The 10,799-nt window shown below is 35.2% G+C and overlaps 1 protein-coding gene across 2 annotated transcripts; it reads left to right on the forward strand.

The window, feature by feature from the left end:
• On the forward strand, positions 291 to 8,740 carry LOC109332242 (transcription factor bHLH79-like). Of its 2 annotated transcripts, none has more exons than XM_019567156.1 (6): positions 291 to 767; positions 5,856 to 6,053; positions 6,708 to 6,773; positions 7,123 to 7,191; positions 7,298 to 7,369; positions 8,146 to 8,740. In XM_019567156.1, exons 1-6 carry the CDS (start codon positions 453 to 455, stop codon positions 8,260 to 8,262), a joined length of 837 nt encoding a protein of 278 aa, XP_019422701.1. In that variant the 5' UTR covers positions 291 to 452; the 3' UTR covers positions 8,263 to 8,740. The 2 variants fall into 2 exon arrangements, with proteins under 2 accessions (XP_019422701.1, XP_019422700.1); XM_019567155.1 differs by having other exon boundaries at positions 294 to 767; positions 8,134 to 8,740.

The raw sequence follows: 10,799 nt of genomic DNA on the forward strand, positions 1-10,799 counted from the left end.
ATCAATATCATACACCTATCCAAGATGAAATTAGCATGTGAATCTATAATATAATATTAGTATATTATCTAGTATGTTTTTGAAATGAAGTTTGAAGAAAAAAAAGGAAAGACTTTATAATTATATATTTTTAATACTATCATCTTAAACTTTGTGGTTACTTTTAAATAAATAAATATTGCTCACAAGAATTAAATTTTTAAATTTTTTTTACCTATAAAGAGTTATAATACTAAACCAACGAGTTGTTCAAAGTTTTTAGAGCCTATTTTTTTTTTTTTATCTTCCAAAATCCAAACTAATAAAACAGTTTGAGCATCTTCCTATTCCACTCTCCAACTCCAACGGCATCATTACCCTCTTTCTCTTTCTCTCTCTCTCTAACTTCATTCATCTAACTTGAATGACACTCTTCCATTCTCACTAACCCTCCCACACATTATTTTCATTCCATGGATCCACTCCCAATGATGAACGACACCACTTTCACCAACGGTGGCCCCTCCAATACGCCGCCGTTTCACTTGTCTGAGATCTGGCAGTTTCCCCCGCCGGCTATCACTGAATCCGGGATAGGGCCGAGAAGACCACCGTTCGAGCAAGGGTTGACCCACTACATTGGTTTCGGTCCGAACCGGGACGTTCCGGGTAATGACCCGATTAATTCGGAGCATATGGCGCCAATTCGAAACAGGAAGAAGCGTGACTCTGATGAGGAATCATTTAAGGCCGCTTCCACCAGCAATGGCGGTGGTAACAATGCCATGGTATTAAAAATGATATTTTTTGGAATTTGGTAATAAAATAGAGAGAATGGATCTTATTGCAAAAAAATATAGTTGAAATTTGAGTTATTTTGTTGCAAGGGTGTGTTTGGGGAGAAAAAGTTATTTTATATATAAATGCATTTATGTATTTTGATGGTATAGTTTAGGACTAAATTTATATTTAAAGTATTATCATGATTTTATAGATACTTCTCCATGTAAGTTTTTCTCCCGTTTTAAGTGTTTATGACATAAGAGTTGTTTACCTTCCTAAGTTCTTTTTACCTTAGAGCTTATTTCAATAAGCAATAAGTTGTGTAAATTATATGTTTGGCTTGTTATTTAGGTTTATTCCTTGCATTGAATAGACTTAGTTTATTCTTTCCCTTTTTGGATGGAAGTTATTTAACTGCTTTAATTACCTACTATATATAGTAGGTTTGTGTATCTTTGTAATCACAATTTCATTTTCATTCAATGGAAAATCTATTCCACATTCTCTCTTTCTCTTTGGTTTGTAAGATGGTATCAGAGCAAATTTTGCTCTGATTCGTCTACATTCTTTGCAGATTCTCCGCAAATCTCCTATTCTTCGTTTGCGGTTTCTTCTTCTTCTCCTTCTTCTTCGATTCTTCAATTTCTCCGATTCTCCAATTCTTCAATTCAATTTCGCGGTTCTTCGATTTCGATCTCTGTTCTTCAATTTCGAATTCTCTTCAACTCAATTCTTCTGTGATTTCTTCAATTGTTCAATTGATTTTTGAAATGGAGAATCAGAGCTTCGAGGATTACCATATCAATCCTTCTAATCCCTATTTTCTTCATTCCAATGAAAGTCCTGCTCTAATCCTAGTTTCTCCTCTTCTAAATGGTAAGAACTACCATTCCTGATCTCGAGCTATGAAATTAGCTTTGCAATCAAAGAACAAGTTGAGATTCATAGATGAATCGTTGCCTCAACCACCACTAGTTCATCCTCTTAATGCACAATGGATCATATGCAACACGATGATATTATCGTGGTTACAACATTATGTTGAAGAGGCAATTGTGAAATCCATCCTTTGGATTGATGATGCAACTGAAGCCTAGCAAGATCTCCATGACAGATTCTCTCAGGGAGATGTTTTTCGTATAGCTGAGCTTCAAGAGGAGGTTTACAGAATAAATCAAGGTAATCAATCCATTTCTGATTACTTTACTCAATTAAAGGCACTTTGGGAGGAAATTGAGAATTACAGAGCCATAGGACGATGTAAGTGTGTTGTTACTTGTGATTGTGGCATAATTGATCTGGTTATCCTCCTGGTTAGAGGACAAACCACACTGTGGACACATGTTTTCTAAAGCATGGTTATCCTCCTGGTTATCACTACAATAAGTCTGGCAAGGTGGCCAATGTTGCTAGCAATATTCCTAGCTTTCCTATGGAGATTGATTATGATCAGGCTGGAATGCACCATCAGAACCAGGAGAATTTGGTTGGTGATAAAGGGAATAGAAACCAAGGTTTCATTGATGAGCAAGTTAGATCCATCTTGGAACTACTTGAGAGGAATAGAGGTGATCCTAGCAAGGTGAACTCTGTCAAAACTGAACATACAGCATCTGCAAATGCTGCTATGCCTTCACCTGCAGGTAATAAGTGTGTGGATTGGTTGATAGATACTGGAGCCACTGATCACATTGCTTGTGATATGAATAGTTTCAGCAACCAAAGGTTTATGTCACCTATGACAATTACCTTACCTAATGGAGATAAAGTTACCACAACTGTTTGTGGCACAATCATCCTTTCCTAGTCTCTCACTCTAATTGATGTGTTATATGTTCCTCAGTTTCATGTCAATCTAGTGTTAGTTGCTAAGTTGGTTCAGTCACATAACTGTCATCTAATTTTCACTCTTAATTCTTGTGTCATTATGCAGAACACTACCAGGAAAGTGATTGGTACAGCTAACTTAGAACAAGGCTTGTTTGTTATCAATGGTTTTAATCCCTTACACAAGAAGCATTCTCATGTCTCTATCTCTCATTCTATCTGTATCAGTGCCTTTGATCTTTGACATCTAAGGTTTGGTCATGCATCACCTTCTTCCATGAAGACTCTATCTAGTCAATTTACTTTTATTCCTGTTTGTAGTACACAAAATATACCTTGTGATGTTTGTCATAGTTCCAAACAGAAAAGATTACCCTTTTGTAATAGTGCTACTCATTCAAATAAAAGTTTTCAATTGTTACATGTTGATATATAGGGTCCCTATTCACTGTTTCCATTTTTGGGCATAATTACTTTCTCACATTAGTTGATGATTTCACAAGATTCACTTGGGTTATCATGATAAAAAGTAAGAGTGAAACCAGACAACATATTGTCAATTTTGTCACCCTAGTTGAGAATCAGTTTAATATTAAACTAAAAGCCATTAGGAGTGATAATGGAGTAGAATTCTCGATGAATGATTTCCTCTTCAAAAGGAATCCTTCATCAGAGGTCTTGTGTCTATACACCTCAACAGAATGGGGTTGTAGAAAGAAAACATCAGCACATTCTCAATGTTGCAAGAGCCATATTCTTCCAATCCTCTTTAACTCCTAATCTTCGAAACTTTGCTATACAACATGTTGTTCACATCATCAATAGGCTTCCCAATCCCTTGCTTCAAAATCCCAGTCCATACCAACTCCTCTATGGCTCCCTACCTACTCTAGATTCCTTAAAGGTTTTTGGTTGTCTAGCATATGCCAGCACTATTGCTGCAAGGAGGGATAAGTTTGATCCTAGGGCTAGAAGCTGCTTGTTCCTAGAAGGGACAAAAGGGTTTATCCTATATGATCTTGCTTCCAATGAGATCTTCACCTCTAGAGATGCCATATTTTATGAGAACTCATTTCCTCTGTCTCTGTCTTCTCCTTCTACTAATTCTAGACATACTCATATTCCTCTTGTTAATCATCCATCTAAGTCTACTACACCATCTTTGCTTGAGTCAAACACAATTCCTTTGCTTGAGTCAAACACAATTCCTTCTCCTGAGCCAAACATATCTTCTTCTCCTGAGTCAAACACATCATCTTCATCTGAGTCAGTACCACCAACTCTCAGACAATCTAGTAGATTGAGACGACCACCTTCTCATCTACAAGATTATCATTGCACTCTTGCTCACACTGTCACTAACAACCATATTGTTTTTGCCGGAAATGTTCTTTATCCCTTGTTCTCTGTTGTAGACTATTCTAAATGTTGTTATGGCTACAAAAGCTTCGGCTTAGCCATCTCTAGTACTCCTGATCCTACCACTTATAAATAGGCTGCTAAGATGGATTACTGGCAAAAGGCCATGAATCATGAGCTACTAACCTTGGCACATAATGAAACTTGGTCATTGGTTTCATGCTGATGGCTCCCTTGAGAGACACAAGACTAGGTTGGTCGCAAAGGGTTATACCCAGTTAGAAGGTGTGGATTTCTTTGATACATTTTCTCTTGTGGTCAAAATTACCACTGTTAGAACTGTTTTAGCCTTGGCAGCCATCAAAGGTTGATTTTTGGAACAACTGGATGTAAATAATGCATTTTTGTATGGAGATTTGCATGAAGAGGTTTACATGACTCCTCCTCTTGGACTTGTTCTTGATGATCCACGTCATGTTTGCAAGTTGGACAAATCCCTCTATGGGTTGAAGCAGGATAGTAGAGAATGGCATACCACCTTATCCTCTGCCTTGATTTCCTTGGGCTATGATCACTCCCAAGCAGATCAAGCTCTCTTTACTAAATCCAATCCTCGTTCTTTTACTGCCATACTGGTATATGTGGATGACATGGTGTTAACTGGAGATAGTCTTGATGAGATTCTTCATGTCAAGCAATTTCTTGATCACACATTCAAAATCAAAGACTTAGGCCCTCTCAGATTTTTCTTAGGCCTTAAAATTGCTAGAACTAAGGATGGCATACACTTGAATCAGAGAAAGTATGCACTGTCTCTCCTTGAAGATTCAGGATCTTTGATTGCTAAGCCTTTTCAAATTCCCTTTGATCCTTCTATCAAGCTGCAGCTTGAGCAAGGCACTCCCTTTCGTGATGTCTTATGCTATAGAAGACTTGTTGGGAGACTGCTCTATCTTACCATTTCTAGGCCTCACATTGCTTATGCAGTGCAACAATTGAGTTTGTTTATGTGTAAATCTATGGATGTGCACTACAAAGCAGCCCTTAAGGTCCTTCACTATCTGAAATCTTCTCATGCCCAAGGTCTTTTTTTCTCTTATGCTTCCACACTCAAACTTGTTGCCTTTGCTGATTCAGACTGGGCTTGTTGTTTGGACACTAGGAAATTCATTACAGGTTTTTGCATTTTTCTTGACTCTTCCCTCATCTCTTGGAAGTCCAAGAAGCAGAACACCGTTAGTAGGTCATCTTCTGAGGCTAAGTATAGAGCATTGGGCAGTTTGGCTTGTGAATTGCAATGGCTCAATTACTTATTTGCAGACTTGCACATTCCTCTAATCAATCTTGCCTCAGTTTACTATGATAACAGATCAGCCATTTATTTGGCTCACAATCCTGTTTTTCATGAGAGGTCCAAGCATATTGAAGTTGATTGCCATGTGATTCGTGAGAAGATTCAAAAGGAATTGCTTCATCTCCTTCCCGTTGCCTCTGCTAACCAGTTGGCTGATGCATTTACCAAGTCATTACCCCATGCTTCCTTCAAAGCCTTTGTGTCCAAGTTGGGCTTGTGTTCTCTACACCATCCAACTTGAGGAGGGATGTAAATTATATGTTTGGCTTGCTGTTTGGGTTTATTCCTTGTATTGAATAGGCTTAGTTTATTCTTTCCCTTTTGGATGGAAATTATTTAACTGCATTAACTACCTACTATATATAGTAGGTTTGTGTATCTTTGTAATTACAATTTCATTTTCATTCAATGGAAAATCTATTCCACATTCACTCTTTCTCTTTGGTTTGTAAGTAAAGACAAACCCAAATAAGCTCTTCTAACAGCCTTTTTACTAGAATTTGTTTGAGAAGTATGAATTTTGATGAATTGTTGTGAAATGGGTTGTGCGCAGAGTGATGGTGGTGATGGAAAACGGGTGAAAGCAACGGGGAACAATAGAAATGAGAGTGGTAAATGTGAAACAGAAACGAGTTCAGGAAAGCATGAGGAGCAAAAACAAACAACTACAGAGCCTCCTCCTAAGCAAGATTACATCCATGTGAGAGCTAGAAGGGGTCAAGCTACTGATAGCCACAGTCTTGCAGAAAGAGTAATTACTTTTCTTCCTACTACTACCCCTTTTATTTTTGTTGTGTAATTCATTTTGTAGTTTTTCATACTACCCCTTCATAGTTCCTTGTTATTTCCTAATTGGCTGCTGTTGGTGGTGAGTGCTTTTATTGATGGACTTTTTTGTTTAGGTTTGTTAAGGTTTTCGTTTCTGATATTCATATGCTCTTTTGGCTGAGCTTTTACTGAAAACGTTTATCTGAAAACGTTTATCTGAAACAAGAAAAGCTTAAATTCAGATTTTAGGATAAGTTGGAATTTTCAACTTATTAGAAGAATGTTTCTGCCTAGATCGCTTTTGGAGAATCATTTTTTAAATGCATAAACAAACATGCCGAGTTTGGAGTCCTACTTTGATCCCGGGAGGGGAGACCCCTCCTACTTTTGAACTTTCACGTGCAAAAAATAAATAATATAAAGATACTTATTGTTTGTCTATTGTAAACATCATTTTTTGATAGCTACAGAATATGTCATCGGGAATTCCCTAAAAATGCTGGATTAAGGGTAATGAATCTGTTGATACTACTAGTTTCATTATGGAAATTTTCTAAGCAATATGCTATTATTGGATCTTTTGTAATGTGTTCATGACTGAGTTTGTAATGGAATATTGGTGGACCCTATTGGATAGGCTAGAAGAGAAAAGATCAGTGAAAGGATGAAAATTCTTCAGGATTTAGTCCCTGGTTGTAACAAGGTATGTTTTTTCCTTGTTTGTGGACTTTTGTTTCTGCTCTCAGCACATATGTAATACTACATGACAAATGAACATTAAGGGAGGAAAAAACAATACTTATTGTTGGGAAGTAAACCCCACATCACCTATCTCTCTTTCTCGATAATGATTCAAATACTTGTTGGGTTACTTATCTCATTGTCAATTGGTTCTGAGATAGAACTTTAACACTTATTGAATGGAAAGAAAAAACAATGTCATCTTTGATTATGACCATATTGCTAATACCGCTAAAACTTATTCCCCGTGGTTGGTGTAATGCGCTTTGTTTTCTAAGAAATTATAAGTCGAGGTACTTTCTTTGATTCAGGTTATTGGGAAAGCACTGGTCCTTGATGAGATAATTAATTATATTCAATCACTTCAGGGCCAAGTAGAGGTAAGGATTCTGTTTCTGATGTTGGCATCTGTGCCAATTATATTTTTGTGAGACATATATGTTTTGTAGTTGATTTTAAAGCTTGTAATGTTATTTGGTGTCGCAGTTTTTGTCAATGAAACTTGAAGCAGTAAATTCAAGACTGACCCCTGGCATCGAAGTTTTTCCTCCTAAAGATGTAAGTATTAAAGAACATCCTTAGTTTTTTATATTGAACCTCTATTTGATCTATAAATAACTTAAGTATAATTACTTATGTTTCAGATCTTAACTTCGTTTTTTATGAGTCATGGATATAACTACACCGGTTTTTTATATTCTGATGATTCTATTCTGTTTGGTACGAGGCATCTTTTTAGACACTATTGTGTCACAAGCACAACTTCTGTAGGCATAAAGGGTTTTATTAGGTAAAAATGTCATCATTTAAAGAAAGATAGGGAGAATATTGAAAGAAGTAAGATGGCTGCTTAGTGACTATATACAAATCCTGGAAATAGCCTATTTGCATATGGTGGTAAGGTTGTATTCATCTACCCTCCTCAGTCCTCACTAGGTGGAAGCCTCGTACACTGGGTCACCATTTTTGTCTCATTTCAATAAATAAGCCATAATAATAGACCCTAACCCTATGACCCATACATCAGGTTGATTGTTTTATATGCACATATTTGTTTAATATGCAGCTTGCAAATTCTTGGTGGAATCTTCAATGACTTCATTCCTAAAAAAAACAAGATATGTTAGTGGGTGCTTTTCAAGACTAGATAGTCAGGTGAAAATGGATACATAAAGTAAATGTGTTCTATATAGATAGTCATGTAAAATCCAGCTCTGAAATTAAAATTTGGGACCAAAATGATTCAGAATGATGAGTGTAGTTAAGTTTTCATTATTGCATCATAATCTCAAGTCTGATTAAGACATCAAATTTTGTTCTAGTTTGATCAGCAGACATTTGATACAGCCGGCATGCCATTCACTTCACACGCTTCAAGAGAGTATAGCCGGGGCTCCTCACCCGAGTGGTTACATATGCAGGTAGGAGGCGGTTTTGAAAGAACAACATAGTAATAAAAAATCCCTTCACCCGGTAATAAATGCATATAGGAGCAATAGTTTCTTCTTCAGAGCTCCATAAATCATATACTCAAGGTGTTAATTCGAATGAACACCTCATTCCCGTTTTCTACACAAGGCATGAAGATTTTATTTGTTTCCTTAGGACTGCATCAGTTAGTATTTGCAATTCCACTTGTTTACTGTGTTGTTGGAAAATGAATTCATTTACCCAAAATGTAGCTTAGTGGACTTTCTATGCTGATATTCCTCATAACCCTTAAAATGATTATTATTCTTGTAGAAGAATGCTGCATGTCCTGAATACATAATGCTTACGATATTGTGTAATAGTCTCAACATTGTTGTTTGTTTGTGAAGCTATATTGAATAAAGCAAGCCCATGTGGTTTTTGTTAATTTATTTGCTTTAGTCCCTTTGAGCGCATAAAAAGATCTTAATAGCAAATACTTTGTACTATTGATGTCAATTATTTATTGTCTGCTAAATATGAGATAGGATTCATTAGTCACGTTGTTGGCTATTTATGGTACTATATGTGCTGGCTAGTAAGTAGTGCCGTGCATATAATACAGATTATAGGTGTTAAGAGTAGTTCAATAGATATTTAAAGTTTTAAACTATTTTAGAGACAATGACGTAGGCGATGTGAGATATACTTCTTAGAAGTCTGTCGAATTGTATGAATGAGTACTTTTGACCAATGATTAAAGGGTATTTTTTGGTTCATGACAAACGGAAAAAAGTTAAACTATAATAATATTATGTTAAGATTTTATCTCAAAATCATCTGACAACGAGATGAATAGTACAACAAATATTTAAACAATTTTTAAGACAATAAGATAGATAGGGAATACTGAAACTTATTTCCGTGTTCAACCTATAACAATGTAAAGGTTATTTAAGGAGGGAAAAACTTCAATTCTCTCTAAGATTAACTGGATTTATTGGATTAAACACTGTTGTATGGGTTTATTTGATAAAATACTTCACACATATGAAGGATTTCATCCATGCCGAGTTACGAGGGAAAGTGAATGAGAGATCAAAGAGTTAGAAGAGGGAGGAAGGGAAAGGAAAAGGAAGGAAATCATCTCCCTTATCTGGGAATAAGAAATTTAGATGAGAGATGATAAATTAATGATAATGTAAAAATATTTTTTTTATTTTTCATTTAAAAATGTAATTAACAATAATGTATAGTTATATAATATTACTAAAAATTTGTAGCTATTTTGTTTATCTCTAGAAAACCCTAAATTAGAGGAACTTTAAAAATAGATATATGGAAAAATTCTCCAAAACATTCCTCTCTCTTTCATCCAACTCCAAAACAAAAAAAAACTTTCCAAAATCATTCATTCCCGTCTCTTCCTCTCCAAAAACCCATCCCAAACAAAGCATTAGGCAATTGACAGGAAATAAGCACTTGCAGCCCAAATCACTAACAGAAATGAAGCAATGAAGCTCCTATTCTTGATGAGCTTTGTATCCACGACGAGTCTCAGAATGAAAATTTTATTGCCAAAATTGTACTGTACCATGAATGCATAAAAGAATATCCATGCAATGGATATGTTAAGAGTGATTTTGGAGGAAAAGAAATGCAACATATATTTCTTTAAATTTAAATTAGACAAGTTATATAATGTTTTATAAATATTAAATAAAGAGTAGAGTGAAATTAATATGAAATCTATTTTATTATTCATTTATAAAAAGAATAAAGTCATATTATGATATAATTTAAATTTGACACTTGGTATTACTCTCATATATTTTATTTTATAAAGAAAAGTTACCTAGCCAGTATCCATTGCATGAGTAAAATGGCTTCCAGAAACTTTCAGCACTCCTTGACCTTCGTATTACATCAAATGGTATAAATGGCTGAATGAAGATTCTTAAAATCCAACTCAACATTGGTATAAATAGCAAAATTAAATATTCTGAATGCACAAAAGCCAAAATCTTAACATCTACATATTATAAAGATTCCTTCACAAAATAATCACTTTTGTTCTAGATATCGAATCCGAGCATAGAACTAAAAGCACTGGTTAATCTCTCAACCATTTGGCTACAGAAAAAAGAAAAAAATATTAGCTTTTTATAACAAATCCACACAAAGATACGGAAAATCCAATAACATAGAGAGAATCTTTTCACTTTTCCTCTTAAATATTTTACCAACTGGGATTTGCATTTAATATCTTCCATTAAGATTCTCTTCCGAAAAAGCATTATCATGTTTTAGTTGTGTGAACTCCTGCAACTTTTGATTTGATGATAATACGGAATTTGATTAGGCACTAAGTGATTAAAAATTGTAATTAAACCATTAAACTTGCTTATACTAATGCAGTAACATTTTACTTTTTCATCACTACTTCAAGGATGGTTATGTTCTTTGTTTCATCAATATCATTAGCATAGGAGAAAGTGTAACTCATCTGCTACATATATGATATACAGAAACCTCATTTCACTAGAATTTAGTACAAAGAACAACTTAGTTCTAGCTC

This window comes from Lupinus angustifolius, chromosome LG18, assembly GCF_001865875.1.
Source record: "Lupinus angustifolius cultivar Tanjil chromosome LG18, LupAngTanjil_v1.0, whole genome shotgun sequence".
In the NCBI taxonomy this organism is placed as follows: Eukaryota; Viridiplantae; Streptophyta; class Magnoliopsida; order Fabales; family Fabaceae; genus Lupinus; species Lupinus angustifolius.